The 19,290-nt window shown below is 41.3% G+C and overlaps 1 protein-coding gene across 5 annotated transcripts in view; it reads left to right on the top strand.

The window, feature by feature from the left end:
• Positions 1 to 19,290, top strand: part of LOC122980347 (histone deacetylase 7-like) — a 64,542-nt gene that overhangs the window by 27,519 nt on the left and 17,733 nt on the right. For 3 of the 5 annotated variants that reach the window (XM_044348274.1, XM_044348277.1, XM_044348276.1), the window contains exons 10-25: positions 1,046 to 1,290; positions 1,537 to 1,782; positions 2,534 to 2,732; positions 2,868 to 3,001; positions 3,155 to 3,275; positions 3,365 to 3,414; positions 4,695 to 4,802; positions 5,029 to 5,084; positions 6,205 to 6,292; positions 6,961 to 7,080; positions 9,767 to 9,864; positions 13,526 to 13,644; positions 14,362 to 14,495; positions 14,599 to 14,683; positions 16,469 to 16,616; positions 16,703 to 17,028. In XM_044348274.1, the coding sequence (XP_044204209.1) occupies positions 1,046 to 1,290; positions 1,537 to 1,782; positions 2,534 to 2,732; positions 2,868 to 3,001; positions 3,155 to 3,275; positions 3,365 to 3,414; positions 4,695 to 4,802; positions 5,029 to 5,084; positions 6,205 to 6,292; positions 6,961 to 7,080; positions 9,767 to 9,864; positions 13,526 to 13,644; positions 14,362 to 14,495; positions 14,599 to 14,683; positions 16,469 to 16,616; positions 16,703 to 16,745 (1,994 nt within the window). In that variant the 3' untranslated portion in view covers positions 16,746 to 17,028. Of the gene's footprint in view, positions 1 to 1,045; positions 1,291 to 1,536; positions 1,783 to 2,533; positions 2,733 to 2,867; positions 3,002 to 3,154; positions 3,276 to 3,364; positions 3,415 to 4,694; positions 4,803 to 5,028; positions 5,085 to 6,204; positions 6,293 to 6,960; positions 7,081 to 9,766; positions 9,865 to 13,525; positions 13,645 to 14,361; positions 14,496 to 14,598; positions 14,684 to 16,468; positions 16,617 to 16,702; positions 17,029 to 19,290 lie in introns of those variants that run through there. The other 2 variants (XR_006403025.1, XM_044348275.1) reach the window with 2 other exon arrangements.

Genomic DNA, 19,290 nt, shown 5'->3' with positions numbered 1-19,290 from the left:
ACCCTCCAGGACTTACCTTAGACCTCTTTCCTAAAGTCAAATGTAGACTTGGTATAGAGGAAGTGATGGGAGGGACTTAATGCAGAGTGTGGTCTTTTATTTTGTCTGTAATCAGGAAGAGATGTCATTCATTCAGGAAGTTGTTTGTTAGTCATTTGAGTCATTTGAGTTTGAACAATCTATTATAATCCTTCATTTCCCTTCCTGTGATATTGGCAGTGAGTAGATTTTGTTTATGTTAGCGAATATTTTATTTATATATTGAAAGTAGATTGTTTATTTCAGTACAAGGTTTGCATATTTAATTAAATAGGTCTCTGCGAAGGTAACAGGTACGTTTCATTGCTTACCCCTACCTGCAAGATAAGCATTACCAATTATTTTATGTACACTTGTGTTTGTATTTTTTGTTTAATTTTTTTTTCATTTAGATCCTGACAGTCACAACAAAAAGCCCGTTTAATAACCATCAACAACACACATACTTAATTTCAAATCATAAGTTGTAGGTACATTGATGTCCTGTCTTGTACTACATGTCTTTTGTCTGTATATTACAAATAGCACAAGGGCGCCCTCTACTTACCACTTGACAGTGATGCCGTTTTGCTCATAATGCAGACATGCTGTAAATGCAAGCAGCATTATCACCTCTGAGTTCTACAGTGAAACTAAAATATTTTTTAAAAAGGATGATTTTCCTTCGTACTACTATTTTGAACATCAAATACAACTATTTTATATTTTTGCCATGTATGACCAATTCACTCTGCACGCCTTTACTTTTCAGTCAGAAATAAAAAAATTATCTAGATTATTCTTTTTGTTCCCTTACACCTTATCATCCCCTTTTTCCATTTCACTTTCCTTCTCTCCATTTAAATCACTTTTTTTCTGACCCAATTTTTGTCATGTCTATCTCTATCCTTTTTTATTTTTCTGACTCTCCTCTTGTAACCTAACCTCTCTGCCTCTTCTCCTTCTGCCCGCCCTCATCTTTATCCCCCGATATAACTTGTTCCTCTCTCCTGCCTCCTCTCTGCAGTTCATGGTTTGAGCTCCGTTCCTGTGCAGCCTCAGCAGCCGCACCTGACCTCCCCCACCAGAAGAGATGGCGTAGTCACCTTGTCCTCCCACAGACCCCTGGAGCGAACACACTCAGAGCCTCTGCCCTATGGCCACTCACCCCTCCTGCATGCCAGCCATCACTCTCACACCCAGCACCCACTGTCTCAGCAATGTCATAAGAGCGGGCTGGAGAGGTTCAAGCTGAATGCAGTTCTGAGCAAGGTGAGAGGGGACAAGTGTCAACACAAATACACAAACTAGTTAGTTCTAATACTGACAGTGGTCTTTCTATGGTGGTTCTAGGTGATTCTGTGGCGTCTTTGTGTGGACCTCTGTAAAATAAAAACTTGGAATATTAGACCTAACATAGAAATCATTTGTTATTGTCAGTTGTAGACAATTATATCTTAAAGAGAACATTTGCAACCTTAAGATTGTAAACACTGTAAAACTTCTACCTTATATTAGTCGATGAGCAAGTCCATTGAGAAGCCTCGTCTGACGCAGATCCCATCGGAGGACATGGACCTGGAGGAGATTGGATCAGGATCAGGGTCAGGTCCAGGGTCTGTGTGCGGCTCGGAGCCTGGCTCAGTGTGTGAAGAAGGCTACCGCAGGAGACAGAGCACTGCCAGCACAGACTCAGTTTACGACACAGAGTCCACTACTTCCTCACGGGAGAGCTTGATTGAGCCCTCACATTCTGTGAGTCAGGTAATATAAACACACTGTTGCATCTGCACACACGCACACACACACGCTCACACACAAGCACACATACACAGAGTTCCAGAAGGATGATGCATTACTTTCCCCCCAAAAGAACAATTTCTTAATACTTCTACATAAAGTGTACAACATAATGTTCTTTATAGTACTGGTAGAAGAAGTATGTTGACATAGACTCCCTGATAATTCATTTAGGTTGATTAATGACCTCAGACCTCAGACTTTAGAATGCACCATTGACGGATTAACAGGCCATGCATTTTATGCCCTATGCCCTATAAAGCTCTTACAATAATGTATTTTAGTAATTTGCTGAACAGTCATGTTTAATATTTAGAATTTAGTTTTTAATTGAAAAAAAGTCATTGATCATATGACTAATGACAAAGAAAAAAATATTAAAGAATTTCAGATTTTCTACTGCTTATGTACATGAATTCACTTGCCTGAACCATGTTTTTGACATTAGGGGGCGCTGCGGCTTTATTTATACAAGATGAAAAGAGTGGGAATTACAGTTCTGTGGCAGGATGTTTGGCAATGCTGGATTTTCTTTATCAGATGCCTGTTCTCGGCGAGCAGTATTAAATTGACCAAATAATGAGTAGTTGCGATATTCTGGAGAGAGGCAATGGACTTATGAGTATGTTGAGGTTTGCCTTTGCCATGTGTTGCTGCTGTTACATACTCCCCTATTTCCTGTTCTCTACTTCACCCACTGCCCTGGGAACCACAGAGGCAGGTGATCCATAGATCAGGAATCCAGTTGGACTCCCAGAGTGTGCCTGTCCTGATGTGGCCTCACCAGCCTCTGGTCCGGACCCAGTCCTCTCCCGCCTCCACCTCCCTGCCTCCTCCTCCACATCCACCCCCACCCATAGCTTCCCTGTCACTGTCCAGCCCTACTGCAGACGTCCAGCTACGCTTCACCACAGGTGAGGGACATAGAAAGGTTTTCGATTGAGAAACTCTTGTGGTATACAGTATCAGTTACAATTCATGTGCGACTGGATTATGAGTCATCAAAAGCAAGGTTAAGATGGCTGGTTTGTGTGTGTGTGTGTGTCTAGGTCTGGTTTATGACGCTCAGATGCAGAAGCACCAGTGTACCTGTGGGGACAACAGCCGCCACCCTGAGCATGCTGGGAGGGTCCAGAGCATCTGGTCCAGACTGCATGAAAGAGGACTCAGGAGCCAGTGTGAGGTATGACACAGACACATACACACATAAGACAAGTCAATTTTATTTATATTGCTTAAAATCACAAATGTGCTTCAGAGGGCTTTACAATCTGAACAACATATAACACCCAGAGTCACTATTATAGGCAGCATATATGTGTGTGTGTGTGTGCAGCGTATCCGCGGTAGGAAGGCCACTCTGGAAGAGCTGCAGTCAGTCCATTCAGAGAAACATGTGCTTCTGTACGGCACCAACCCTCTCCACCGCCTCAAGCTGGATAACCGCAAGTTGGCTGGTAAGATGATAATAATAATAATAATAGTACTAAGATGATGATGATGATGATGATGACAAATATTGAATCACATCAACAATTTCCTGCAGGAATCTTGTCTCAACGGATTTTTGTGATGTTACCATGTGGAGGAGTTGGGGTGAGTGTTACATACACACACACGCACACACACGCTCACACACACATCACAGACCCCTTTAAAACACAAGTCATGTGGGAATCTTTCCACTTATCTAATTGCATTACTGAACAGCAAACATTACATGGCTGATTATGCCTCATTACACAATTAAGCTAATAATACTACAAATTACTAACGCTATTGTTTTTGGCTGAGATAACTTTGAAACCCAATCAGAAATCAAAGGCTGTACAAAGGTGAGAGATGTGAGAAAGACAGAGGAAGCCGAGAAGAAGAGGTTACACAAAGAGCTTGTAGCTTGGAGGGTTGCGTGCCAGTGAAACTGGATTTTATTTAGAGGGAATGGTTATGGAGAAACAGGGAATGAGGGTACAGATGAAGAAAAAGAAGATTAAATGTGAAGGTATGAGAACAGAATGGAGAAAATTAAACAAAGGACAATGAGAGAAGGAACAATGGAGAGGATAAAAAGAAGACAAAAGACTTTTCTCCTTTGATAGTGTGAAGCACAGGTAATGATGCCCATGAGAAACTGTCGTGAAGCACAACAAGAGCAGAAGAAACAGATAAGAGGAGAAGAGAGGAGAGGAGGCAGGAAAAGAAGAAGGGGGCTGGGTGTCAGTTGATAAGACGACTGATCTGCCTGGATTTCCGGCCTTTGACTGCTCTGGTGAAGAGGGGTGATTGGAACAAGATGGCAAAGTCTGTGATAAAAGAAATTCCTCTGATTTCATTGTTCCACCGCAGCACACCACCAGAAATGCAAGTTTAAAACACACAAGTCTGGGTTTATACTGAGAATGGATGCAACAAAGAGAAAGACGATGTCAAGAAAATTTTTGAAAAGGATCACCTTCTCAGCAGCCAGTATCCACATACATTAAAGTCATTAATTTTCCATTATTTACTTTATACAGTATCTCAGAGTAATAATAAATACTGTTATTTATTATTTCAAAATAGGAGCAGTGCAGTCTAAAGTAAAATTCAGTTACTGTAATGAATGCAAATCCTCATAGACAGAACTGTTGATTATAGACTCAGTATTGGCCAATGGCAACACATTGAAATACAATGTGGTAAACTTGCTGACTTTTCTGTCAAGATATCAACATCTTCAAAAAACATCTTTGGCAGACTTTTGTACTGACTTGACTTGATTCAGACTACTTTTCATTAGTCCATAACAGAATAAATTAATAACAGCTTCCTTAGCTCTATCACTGTGGTCCAGTAATCCTCAACTAATCACTGTCTTATCATTGTTTTACTGACAGGTAGATATTGATACAATCTGGAATGAACTTCACACGTCAGCAGCTTCCCGTATTGCTGCAGGCTGTGTCACAGACTTGGCACTGAAGGTGGCACAAGGAGAGCTGAAGGTGTGTTTTTGTTACCAAATATCATATGAGCTATGTGTTTTCTCAGGAATTTCAGTATACTTTAGTAGATCCCCTGGATATTTCAGCCATTGTTTATAATGTTAAAGGTACAATATCTACAACAGCACAACCAGGTGTAAGCTTAAAGATGCCAACCTTTTCAAACTGACGTCTGGTTCATGAAAGCAACAAGGTGTTAAGGTTTTTTTTTTTTCTCCTCTCACAGAATGGCTTTGCAGTGGTGAGGCCCCCTGGACACCATGCAAGCCACTCCTCTCCTCTGTAAGTACAGCAGCATGCACACATACACACACACACACACACACACACACATACCAAGAGCCAGGAGGTCTCTGCAAAGCGTTTCAAAGGATTTATTACAGATCAGCTACACTTCTGAGCAAGAGAGAGAGAGTGAGAGAGAGCCTATGTCTCTCTATCTTAATGTGTGTGTGCCTGCTGAGTTTTTTTTTTTGTGTGCTACCTGCCTGATGCTCGAGGCAAACTACCTCCTCCACTCAGTTCCTTTTAAGCTTTCAAGACACAGTGCAAAGCACCTCAAAAGAAAAGTGCATGTGTGTGTGCGTGTGTGTGTGCGTGCGCGCTGTATGTGTGTGCATGGATTTTGTGTCAGTCTTTGATAAGAGACATTAGCCAAGTAACCACATTCAGCTGGAGCTGTGTGTGTGCTCAGCAGTGCTTGTCACCAGTTATTTATGGGATGATAATGACTTTTCTTGATGAGCAGAGTTTGGACAGCATATACGATAGACCGTCCACACACACACGCTTGCAGTTTTACGACCCATGCTGACACTGCCACCTCCAACATTCCTCCATTGTTTTTCATACATCAACAGTTTTTTTTTTTGCATACCTTTACTGTAGACAGTAAGTGTTGAGGGAACTGCTGCGCCAAGCTATGAGTTCATTTCTCTGAAATCATCTCACACGTCCCGCCAGCAATTCACACAGTGTTATTATTTGGAATGTGGAGTGAATTTTATGATAAGCTCGGTTTTCTGTTTGTCACAAAATTTGTGGGTTCTGCATTTCTCAGGAGTGCAGGGATTTTTGACTCAGCATAATGTTCCAATATGAAAAGCCATTTTTGTTTGTCAGCAGTGGAAGATGAAATACAAAACAACCTGAAATAAAACATAACTTATTTCGCAAATATCTGTCGTAAATGTTTGTGCGGCAACAGTTTCCCTCAATGACTTGCACATTAGAGTCAGTGCTGTGACAGTCACAACCTGGACTGAATAGCCGCCACATGACGCCACATAACTGGAGACATGTCTCAGAGGTTCCTAAGGTCCATATGGTGATTCTGTGATATTAATTTGCTGAAGATGTCCTGATAAACACATGTGGCTGCCTCCTTTCTGTTTGTCCACAGGGGCTTCTGTTTCTTCAACTCTGTGGCCATCGCTGCCAAGCAACTCCAACACAAACTCAACGTCAGCAAGATCCTCATTGTGGACTGGGTGAGGACCCACCGCATGACCAGCATCACTGGTCCCCACATGGACAGGAATAAACACACACTCACAAGCACAGGCTCACAAATGTATTATGGGCACAAACAAGGTCCCAGAAGCAGAGCAACAGTGTACAGTAGCACTCTTATTTATCATTTAGTTCATTTAGATATTGTTATCTCTGGCCTCCATATGTGATCTGAAAACTGTCACATATGCTTATAGAAGACACGGAGTCACACACAGTCATATGAACGCACACCTACACACGCACGTGCAGATACTGATCCTGAGCCAGGTCGTCATCTCTGTTCTCCATCTGTGTGTATATGAGTCTGCACCATGTCTTTACACACATACTGTCTGACATATTACTACATCAAACACTAATTACTACCTGTTTCATCAAAAAGTTTCAAGATTAAAAAAACATGTTTGAAGTCGACAGGGAAAAACTTTGCGGGTTTTACAGACCCAGCTCTCTGCTTTTTGGATCATGGGTTTTATGTATTGTTTATAATAAAAAATTGGATAATACAATTACATCTGTTATAGAGTTTTTGTGATTTGCTATTATTTAGATTATTTTCTAAACCATCAAGTTTTTCGTTATGTGTGAAATACCTGCCTCAGTCCTCAGCAATATCCTAACCTGTCATCCAATCATTGTCCAGGATGTTCACCATGGCAACGGCACCCAGGAAGCCTTCTACGATGACCCAAGTGTCCTGTACATCTCTCTACATCGCTATGACAATGGCAACTTCTTTCCTGGTAGCGGACATCCTAGTGAGGTTAGTACAAAACGATCCCTCCACAATAGTGCTGTGCTGTTTGCCTGTTTTTGTTTGTGTTGTCGTGGTGATGTCTGCTGTGTATGTGTCTGTGTTTATGTCTGCCTACATGTACACAAAACACAGTAACTTAATAGCCTTTATACAACAGGTTCACCATGTAAAGTACATTCTGCATATTACAGCAATACAGCCGCTGTTTTCTTGATACAGAGTTCATAACAATGCCACCCATGTCTCAAGATAGATATGTTGGCATAGAAATTTGGTAATTATGTGATTCTAGTGGGAGATTAGGGAGCTCAGGAGCCTTGTGTTTAGCATTTACTTGTCAAAACAGGAAGAATGATTGTAACAATAAATCGAGGAATAATCTACGTGATTTAAAGCCCAATTATAACCTCAATTTGGTTGTGATGACTGATTTTCATGTCAAAGTCTGCAATGCTCAGGAAAAAAAATAGGACAGGTTACTATGGATCTGTTATCTCATAGAGTAAAGGGGTTTAGGATTGAAATAATCTGTGTACGACTGAGCCTAAGACCCGTCAGAGTTGTCATGATACTTTTTCCGCTGGCATCTGAACAACCTGATGTGGTAACATGAGCTATATACATCTGAACTAAAAAGGGCTTGTCTACAAGTGTTAACATAAATCATTTAAATTACAACTTAAATTATCATGTTAGCTCTTTCACTTTTGTCCACTGTCGTGCATGTCTTGTTGTTTCCAGCATAAGATTTTCACTTACTCAACACAGAATTTCGTAATGCTGCAAATGTGTTTATCCAGTGAACTCAACGTGAGCAGATCACACTGTGTCTGTGTGTGTATACTGTAGGTTGTATTTCCCTACTTCAGTTTATTTGAGAAACGTCAGTGCTTTGGAAGTCAGAACTTCACAACAGGATGTGTACAGTGGAATTGCATGCCTATGTTTGCATACAGGAAATTGAGATGCCTATGAATTCTGCCTGCGGTCTTACCAGAAACCAAGTGTGATGACTATCCCAAGTCAGATGAATTGACCCCAACCCACGGTGGCATTCACCACCCATTCAATCCCCCACATGCCCTCCTCTTATTCTCCCATTCTCCCCCACAATAATGAGGATAAAATAGTCAATGTTTTCCCATAAAATCCCCTGATGAGGGACGGTACATAAAACGCTCCGCTCGCTTGGATGTGGCTTTGCCTTAAGTGGCCCCTCAACCTCTGTTGAGCTGTGTGGTAAACCTCTGGAGTCTCACTGTCCCCCGTGTAGGTATATAACACACCATGGGGTAGGGGTGTGATGTCATAGCCATAACAGAGAGTGCCGAGTACCACACAGAAACCAGCGAAGGCCTAATCCAGTCCAGCAACTCTTGAAACATGAAAGAGGACAGAGAGGAGTGCAAGAGACTTGGAGCAATAGCAGGAATTGTGTTGAGTGTTGTGTGTGTGTGTGTGTGTGTGTGTGTGTGTGTGTGTGTGTGTGTGTGTGTGTGTGTGTGTGTGTGTGTGTGTGTGTGTGTGTGTGTGTGTGTGTCCCCGCATGCATGTGCGCGTACATGCGGGTACATTACCAGTTGGCAGAGGACGGGAGGCCTCATGTGTTTTTCGTTTGCCCTGTGAACATCCCGTCCACTGAGAGAAGAATGGAGACAGACGCTCTGCGATGCTCATCAGCATTCTTTCTCTTTCAAGCATCCTCTCACACCCATACACACACACCCATAGACACACACACATATACACACACACAAAGGAAATTACTGCGCCTTGTTGCCAAGAGTGTGTCAATCAGCCTCCTCTCTCTCCCCTCAAACTGACACATTGACTGATGGTGAAAGGCTCAGAGAACAGCTAAATGGCTGCTAGCAGGACTACAAAGAGAGAGGCAGGAATCCTTAGACCTTCTTTCCAAGACCCGGGCCTCAGTTCACTCTCTGCCCCAAATATGTGAGGTCAAACTGAGAGGAGCTCCCTCGGCTCTGCCTGGCATTTTAGGGAGAACGCTCCAATCTCAATACCGCAAAAAAATCCACTAGAATAATGAACAGTATGTTATAAAATGTTAATGTAAATGTGTAGTATAGAGTAGTATACCATGCATGTTTTATATGAAATGTCATATATACCATACTACAAAGCTTTTTTAATTTTAAATATAATAATAGTACATTTTACAACATACATTATGTGATTCTAATGCATTGTTTTTTTTATATATCAGCACTTGCCAAATGTGAAATATTTCCCAATATAGCTGTAGCTTAAAGCTTGGGAATCATAAACGGGTGTAACTCTGTTGTGGCTCAGAGTGATTTATAAGCCATTTGACAAATTGTATCAAAATCAAAATGGAGGGACAGGGGTGTTGAATTAATAGCCATCCGTCTTTAATTTAGGAAGCATAATCACTCCCTGGTGTTGCCTTAAAGAGATGCAGTCACTTTCCCTCAATTGCTACAATGCAACGTTTTGCAACAGCGGCGCTGATTGTGTGAACATTTGACACAAATCAGTCAGTGTCATGCCGTTTCTCAACTTTCACTGGGATTTATTAACTTTGTTGACATTCACAGGGACTCTCTCTCTTAATCTCTCTCTCTCTCTCTCTTTCTCTCTCTCTCTCTCTCTCTCTCTCTCTCTCTCTCTCTCTCTCTCTCTCTCTCCCCCTTTCTCTACCTCCATCCAGGTGGGTGCAGGTGCAGGCGAGGGCTTCAACGTGAATGTAGGATGGACTGGGGGTTTGAACCCTCCCATGGGTGATGCTGAGTACCTGGCTGCATTCAGGTAAAAAAATTGACTCAACCTGCCTCTATTAGCTACATCATATTTTTTTTCATTCCGTAGCTCTTGACAATTTCAAATCAAAAATTACAGGTCTTTACTGGTGGTTTCAGCATGTTACAGCCCATTTTATAGAAATTTGATATACTTGCATATATTACTGCCAACTATTAAACAGATCAAAACATAGTTTTCATATTGGTGTTTCTCTACCTTCCAGGCGGCCATAGGTTTGTTTGTCAATGCAGAATGAAAATCAACTTGCAGAGACGTAAAACAGCTTGAGATACGTGTTCAACCCCAACAGCATCACATTAGTATTTAATTTGTCAGAGTTACATTAGTGTTGCTTGTAAGGGTTTCCGGTTTGATTCATTCAAATATGGATGATTGAAATATGGATATATGGATGATTCAAATTTTTGTTATTTCCTGATGTGTAAAATGTCTAAATCAAGTTATCATAATATGCATAAAAAGGTTACTATTAGTCAAAAAATAATATAGATGATAGCTACATTAGTCACCTTGGCAGTCTGCTATACTGTTAAGTGAACAGCTGATTAGTTACACTACATAAACAGAAACACAAACAGCAGGAGCAGATAAATTAGTGTTCTGTCTGTGCTGAAACTGATTATTAAACTGGATATCCATGCTCTATTCAGTTGAAACATCTGGTACTGACAGTCAGTAGCTGTATGGGATAACATGGATTTTATGCATGTGGTGCAGGTCTTTTATTATTCTTGCTTAACTGTCCTGCCCCTACGTTCATATTCTGGTTGAAACTTCTGTGACTGCGCCTGAGGGTTAAAAAATGAGTACAAAAATGTGACAACATAATACACCAAATAAACTTGTTCCTATTTCAACCTGACACTCTCTCCACTACTAAGCAAAGTGATTATTTGCTAATCAGCAGTCAATCAAATGATTGGTGATACTGTCAAGTGTGTTATTCACGTTAAGTCACTTACAGCTTCAGTGAAGTACAGTGATGTCAGTAAGCTAGTTTAACTGATAAAATTGCCAAATTCACAATTGCATATTTCACTTGCATATTTTTACTGTATTACAATGCTAGGATACTGTAATGTTGAATCCTGTTCAAGCAGGTTTAATGATTTCCTCTGAAAAATGTTTGTCAGTAATCAAGGAAGAGTCAGTTGTAACTTTGCATTAATTGTTGAGCTAAAAACCAAACATCAGTGTGTTACTGAGACAAACCTTTGCACTCACCCCACTTTTCATTTCATTCAGGCTATTTTTCCTGAATGAAAAAGTGTTGGTTCTACTCTATACTGTAATGAACTCAGAGTGTTTCTGTTAGCAACACTGGCTCGCCACCAGATGATGAAACAAAATGTGAGCTCTACATGGTGCTTCATGCAGCACACTCAGTGGGTGGGCCCCTCGTCAAAGGAAAGATGCTAATGAGCTAACCCGTACTGGTAAAAAAAAACCCCATAGACCCAATAGGCAGGCTCAGAAACACTAAGTCCAGTGTTTACTGGAGCTCTGGATGGTAATTAAGGAACAATTGGTCCTTTCCTGAGCAGCCGCCTGGTTTTGGTATTTTTCATCCAGTTTGGGAAATGGCAAGTGTTTTCATGTGTAAAACTTCCTCAGCAAACCACACTGTAGTACTGTACCGTATTGTGTGTTACCCCTACAAACTCTACCCTACAGTATATCAAAGTACCTTGGAGAAGAAGGAGTATCCTGGTGGTCCAGCGGTTTGAGGCACATAACCTCAGCTGTAGCTGTGATGTCTGGGGTGCATATCCGGCCAAAGACCTTTGTCACATGTCATCATGCCAGGGAACAACCCCATATTTACTGCCACTATAAACTTTCTAATTAAGACCTAAAGTCAACAGTAATAGTCAAACTTTGCAAAACTGCTGCAAGATAGTGAAGATTTTTAGGCAGTGAAATGAACAAAACAGCACAGGAAGGGTAAAAAAGGTTTTCGTAAAAGCACACACAGCATGAAGGTTTGAATGCTTTTTCAGTGGACTTTGCCACCATTCTGTGGATCAACTGATGCGAATAAATGCATAACATGCCATACAGACAAAATTTAATGCATCATGAATTCATGTTTATGCAATTAAGTATCTAATCCAGTGCCAGTTCTGTAATTCAGTTTGAATACATAATTTAGACGACAGGGTGTTCCAGACTGTGTGTTTCTTCAGGATGGAACAGAAAACTAGCCAGAGTGCGGTCGTTGATGATGTGCGTCTCTGTTTTTGGGTGTGTGTTAGTGACAGGGGAAATATTGTGGTTCAGAGTGGTGGTGAGACTCTAGTACAATCAACAGAAAACTCAGCTGCGTCGAGCTTAAGTGTCATGACGTAGTGGCGTGTATGTGCGGAGGACTACCAAGGTGGTCAGAATTTAAGGTCAGTCTAATCACCGGTAGCACAGCACACACATGAAACACCCGGTTTCAAAGGAAGGGCACGCACATGTGCTGTACCAGTCAAAAGTTTGGACACACTTTCTCATTCAAGTGAATGGAAGGTGTGTCCAAACTTTTGACTGATACTGTATGTATTTTAACGTGTGAATTGCACCTATTTGTGCATGCACATATTTCCCCGTGCATTTCTAGGTGGCTACTGCCGAATGATGAACTATGGAGGAGAGGAGAATACAGGAAAGGAGAGGAGAAGAAGTGGGGGGTGCATTGTTAGGGAATCCAAAGGCGGCGTAATTAGGCCCAATGGATCCCAGATGGCTGGCTGTCAGTGACGTGAGAAGAGGGACGAGCTCCTAATAGGAACCAGACGCACACAAACGCCTTTGAACTGCCGCTGAGAGAGAGAGAGAAAGAGAGAGAGAATCAAACGCGGCATGGGCCGTGCGCTCTTGCTAAATAACTGGCAGCGGGAGAGGAGAGGAAGTGAGGAGGAGAGGATAGAAGCGAGGAAAGTGGTCTCCCCTGAGTAGAGTGTATAGGGGTGTCTCGGTACAGATATGTCAAGGGTCTCATTTTTATCTGCTTGTGTCACTCGCAAAAACATAAAATTTTCAGTGTTTCCCACCTGTCTTAAGTTATGTGATTCTGACTGTTTTTTTTTAAAAAAAAATCTTTATATATCCAGGAGAGGTTTGCAGAGTTTGCATGCTTCTTTTTTTCAGCAGTGCTCTGCTTCACATTTAAACAGTTGCACACATTCACACCTGGGAGCTACCCCTACCTACTAGTATTGGCCACTTACCAAGAGTGGATCAAGAACAGAGATCAAGCACTTGGAACATGGCCGTCAGTAATTGATCTTTCATCATTTTCAAATGGATGGAGTTTACAGTGAAGTAAATGTTAACAGTTAACAATCCAGAAAAATGTGCCAGTCGCAAATCAATCACCTCAACCTTGCAGTGATTGCAGTTTGATATTTTTTTCTTTACAGGCAACTTTAAATTCTCTTTATTACAATAATAAATTATTTCCAGTCTATTCTGATCTTACATCATTGCCAGAATGACTTCCTCTCGCAAATTATTATATTTTACTCACTGTTCCCCACTTCTCATCTCCCCACAAATGTACATGCATGTAATTTCAGCAAGGCCACAGCGCTTGAGTAAATGTACATGTGAAGTGAACATGTTTGGTTTACAGCATGTTGTTTCCTCTGTTCCTCCTCAGAGCTGTGGTGATGCCCATTGCCCACGAGTTCTCCCCTGATGTGGTGCTGGTGTCAGCCGGCTTTGATGCTGTCGAAGGACATTCGTCACCACTGGGAGGCTACAAGGTCACAGCCAAGTGTAAGGCTCAGTCAGCCCCTCATTCACATACAGCACACACTCACATTAGCATCCTCTTACACACAGACGTGGATTTATTTATGAATAAGCATTAATATTACACAAAGCGCAGTCTGAAATCCATCACACTTATTTATACATATCTATACTCTTCAAACTCTTAATAAATTATTTGCCTGGTGTAGGTGAAGAAGAGTCTCAGTTTCCCAATTGACATCTGCCTCATACAGAAAAAGAATATTTATATATAGAATATTTAGCTGTTCTGCATTTTATGTTAGTATCTTCATTTTGAATGCAGCATAAAAGCAGAGACCAAGCTAGCTTGTGTTAATAAATCACTCCAACTAACGTGTGGGACAAATAGCAGAATGATGAAGCTTAATTTATTAATTTCAGGTGGATAAACACTCTTTAAAGCTAAACTACTTCAAGTATTGATGCCAGACATTAGCATCAGTTGAGAAGCTCAGGGTAACACAGGAGTTTAGATCAAAACAAACTCACTTTGGAGAGAAAGTAAAGGAACTACTTTTTATTCTTCTTGTCCTTCTCTTCGAATTCATACATTTAATCATAAATGATGGTCTGAATTGGATAAAGGATATCTACAAGAACAGTAGCACCACACTTTTTAATCACATTAATCCATATGTTTGGATAAATAGCTGTCCAGTTGATGTCTGGCTCAACCTGTGTGTGTTTGTTTTCTACCAGGTTTTGGCTTCCTGACCCGTCAGCTGATGTCACTGGCCGGGGGTCGGGTGGTACTGGCTCTGGAGGGGGGACATGACCTCAAGGCCATCTGTGATGCCTCTGAAGCCTGCGTCAGCGCCTTGTTGGGCATGGAGGTGAGATGTGTGTGTGTGTTTGTTTGTTGTTGTTTTTTTGCATACATGGAATCTGTAGAGATATGCTGCATCTTCTCACCACTGGCTCCGCGTTGTTTCCCAGGTGGAGCCTCTATCCCAGTCCGTGTTGGACCAGAAGCCTTGTGAAAACGCTGTGCAGTCGCTGCAGAGAGTCATCCAGGTTCAAGGTGAGAAGTGACAACTGAGCGCAACAACAGCATGTAGCATCGGCGACATGTCAATCAGCGGGTTTACAGCACTGTGTGAAAGTATAAACATACACAGTTTGAAGTGGTCTGCGCTGTTAAATTTGCTGCTTTATGGATCTCGGACAAAGGCAGTTTAAGAATTCTAAACAACTCGCAGAACAAATGATCTGCACATTGTTGCTGGTTGTTCAGTTCAAGACTGCAGAGCTGTTTGAGAGATTTGAATTTTCACTAAGTTCTAGCAAATGTTTCCGTTCTTTCTCTACAGTTTTTGATCTCTGTCTTTATCTCACCAGTAACTGTGATTTCTCCTTTTTCCTCACTTCCACTTTCAGTCTCAGTGACCGTTCCTGCGTCATTCTCTCAAAGATCGGTCATAATCCGTTTCAGATGACAAGCCAATTTTATATTCACTGTTGAAATGTCGCAATAAATTCGACAATGCGAACAGTTTTCCCATTGGCTGATTTGAAATGAATAAACAGGTTTCTTGAACGTAAAATAAAAAACACACATCCAGAAGAAAAATGTGTTTTCAAGAATTGAGCTGTACTCGGCGAGCTGGTATCGCTCTGTAAGGGTTGGCTGAAGGCAGCGACTGTAATTCATGTTTTCATATGAAGATGAAAACGAGAAATACACCCGTCACTGGTGCACCACCTGAAAGTTATAGCACCATGTTCTCCAGTTTATACATGAAAGATTCAAGTCAGGTCAAGTATTTTTTTTTTTTATGCCCCAAAATTAGCTTTAGAACAGAGAGAAGTACAGCCACTGTGCAGTCGGTACCACACCTGTGTAATAGGTGTAATAGGTAAAAAAAAAAAAAAAATTCAGAACAACTTTCAGATTTATTGATATTTTAAACAAAAAGTTGATCATGTTTTGAGTAAGGGAAAGCTTTTTTTGATTGCTGATCCACTTTTTAGTTTAATGATTCCTTCATTTACAATTAAAAGATGAGCTCTTTTATTTCTCTCTAACTCTACAAGATATTCAGCACATCATCTCCCATTGTCTATAATTTAGTCTCTCTCTTTCTCCACTTAACACAATCCTCCTTCTGTTTCCTCATCACTCCTGCTCTCTGGCCACCTCTCCTCCTTTACATCCCTGTCTCCCATCCCTCCCTCCAGCCGTCCCACCCACACACAGACAGACACACACACACACACACACACACACTCTCTCACACGGCCTCCCTGGCTCCAATTATCTTCAAACACTTCTCTGGCACACGACCTTCGCAACATCCCCTCCTGATTGCACACAAATGTTATCCCAACCAAATTAGATTAATTAAAAATATTTGCAAAGCCACAAAAATGTTAAGCCCATAATTTAGGCCCCGGGGTGAAATATATGTGAGTTGCATTCTCCCATCAACACGCACAGCCAGAACACACACACTCATAGACGAACACTCACTGATTGATTTTTCCCTCCACTGCGTGTCACAGGACTCAAGCATGTCCTGAGCCTGAGAGAACATTTGAGTTTACATTTCTGAAATTATCAACATGGATATTTAGACCTCGGGCTGTTTATATCATAGTCAGTGCTTATAATCAGATCAAACGGCCACAGCCAGATGATCAAACACCAAGTAGTGCCTTTTAATAATACAGTCCAGGCACTTTCCCTCAAGGAACCATTCAAGATGAAAACAACATTGAAATACCAACGACTGAGACCATTAATCTTTCTCTTTCTCCTTCCTTCCTCTTCTCCCTTTTTTTTTTTCCATCTCTCCGCTTCCTGCAGGTGAGTACTGGCAGAGTGTGAAGGACTCAGCCGCCACAGTGGATCTGTCCTACCTGCAGGCCCAGAGACGAAGGCTGAGACGGGACTCGGACAGCGAGGCCGTCAGCGCCATCGCCTCCCTGTCGATGGGAGCTATCGCCCCCGAAAGGTAAACACAAACATGCTATTTGAAATATCCCGCTTTGCCAAAATGGCCGTTATTTTTCTCACATGTTTCTGTTATCGTTTATTTAGGAAACATCCAGAAAAACTGACGGAGAAAGGCAATTCCATGTAAAGAAAATATCTCCTCACAGCTGCCTTCAACCAAGTCTCAGTGGAAACACACACAAACACACACACACGCGCGCGCGCGCTCACACACACACACACAAAGATATGCATTTGGACCATCACTGGAAGCAGATGTCCTCTTCAGTTCAACCACTGTATTCACAAAAACTCCTCCACCTGCATTACTACTGGCCGCAGTCTGATTCAAACACACACTGAGGAACAACATTCATATTCTCATTACAGGATGGATCATCACTTATTGAACTGAGAGAAAGTTTTTTTTTTTTTAAAAAAAGACACCCAGAGGCAGATTTATGAAGGATCATCTCTCTCTTGTAGCATTGGGAGCTGGCAACGCGACGTAGCATGAACACACTCTTGACAAAGCACAGCTCTGTGACTTTTTTTTTTTTTTTTTTAACGTTCACCTTGTAAACGACTCCCACGAGACCCGCACGAGACCACTCGGACCGTCGTAACCTTGAAAGCAGGGGGGGTCAGAGGTCACCTCGGCTTACCGGAGCCAATCACTCAGAGCGGAAGGAGTCGTCCCCACAGGATGTGCCTGTGAAAGAGAGCAGACATACACTGCACTTAAAAGACGCGTCCCGCTATGATGATGTCATGTGACAAAGGTCCAATGAAGGAAAAAGATCAAGAGCTTCTCTGATCATTTTGCACTGTACGTTCTGCAATGTGAACTGGACAAAACGCAGCCATATCGCCATGTTGACAATCAAACGTCTTGTTTGCTCATATTTTTAGTTTATTTGAATATTCAATCGTTTGACCTATGGCACACATTTTTGTTTAAGAATCCAGCTACAGTGAAGCCTGAGATACATATGTTTCATATTGTTTTGTATGTCCACATATTTTCTTAAATCTTTTTTTTTTCTTCTTCTTCTTTCCTGGCCTGTCGGGCGAGCACATGCAGCATGACTCTAGACTGCTGCAGTTATTGTTATCGCTCCCCGACAGGCTAAAGAAGACGCAGCAGTCTTGATAAAGTGCATCTTAATACTGATACTGTAGTTTGTATAGAAGGCATTAGTCACAATGAAGAACTAACACCTCAAATCACCGAGGTATCAGGGGAGAAAGCGATCAGTCTGATAGAGATTCTTTACACGTCAGAAATCATCCCCCGATGCCTCAGTGCAGCGTGACCACTCAGAAATGATTGTATGTGTGACAAAGCAGATCACGTCTGCTCTGTCAGGAGGTGGATTTTGACGTTTTGGATGAGACTCATGACAATCACACACACAAAGTGCACTTGCGTTGCCCTCAGGAAATGAGGGTGAGAGTGACTTGGTTCTTAAAATCTGAACTTAAATCATGTTTGTTAAGTGGACCAGTTTTTGTACCTGTGGATGAGCATTCCTGCTGTATTTTGTAAACTTCTTTTATACTTTTATTTCTTTATTAACGAGGACAAAGCGAGCTCTCCTTTGTTCGTTACTGACTCAACGCTGTTCTGTTTACTGTCAGCGTCGGGGATGTTTAGCTCCCCGGACCAAACAGCGACATTTTAGCAGTTAGGATGGAGCAATAATACTGAGATAGTTGAATATCCACACAGTGCAATTGGACACAGGTTAAGCGCAACCAAAGTTTATGAGAACAATGTGCCGCCCCTGGACTGGCATGGCTTAAAGAACTTCAAAGACTTTGAAGAGTTTGTGAATGTTTCTTTTTTCTATCCAAACTGTTGAACAGCACCAAAAGCACAGGATGGATATATAAACAAATTCATTTCTCAAAGAAAAAAAAAAAAAATACTACATGACTTCTATTTATACATTCAGATTCTGTCTTTGAAGTGCTCTTTGCATGTCTAACACAATTACGACGGTGCTATAGATTATTTTTTAAATGCAGTATGTTTGCTCTTTTGTTTCTTTCTTTCTTGATGTTGCATTGTGCGTGCAACCAGAAACTTGTCAAATCTTTGTTAATGTGATGAAAATGTGAAAACAAATGACGGTGAGAGAAGACTTAACGTAGGACAGTCTGATGGCAGAGTGTAGCTTTACTTAGATTTATGAGAACATTCACGACAGTGACCTGACACATCTAATGTCTTATATTTTGTCTTAATTAATGCAAATGACGTATTTTTGTATTTGATCTCAAAAATTAACCGTGTGCACACTTAGAGACCAAATTATAAGCCAATGTGCCTTGAAGTGTCATGCTGACCAACCTGTGTGAAGGTAGCCTTAACAAACTGGATCTTAATTAAAACTGCAGGCCAAGTCCAGTTTTCACATAACTGACTGCCTGATTTAGTTTCTGTACAGTGTACATAATGACTTTGTTCTGTTTTTTTTTTTTTTTTGTCTGCCTTTTGTCTTTTCTACTATTTTTGTTCCAAAAAAACCTTAATAAAGGTAAATTATATTCATTTGATCGAGATGATTTGTTTATGTCTGTTGTTCCTTCTGAACTTCATTAATCTTGTATTTTATTTAGCAAATTCACCGCGGCTCCCTCTAATATCTGAAGCAGTGAATGCTGACGTGTAATGCATTATTCCTCGC

The sequence above is a fragment of the Thunnus albacares genome, chromosome 4 (assembly GCF_914725855.1).
Source record: "Thunnus albacares chromosome 4, fThuAlb1.1, whole genome shotgun sequence".
NCBI lineage: Eukaryota > Metazoa > Chordata > Actinopteri > Scombriformes > Scombridae > Thunnus > Thunnus albacares.
The sequence above is the reverse complement of the archived record's forward strand: the minus strand, read 5'-3'. Positions and strand labels throughout refer to the sequence as shown.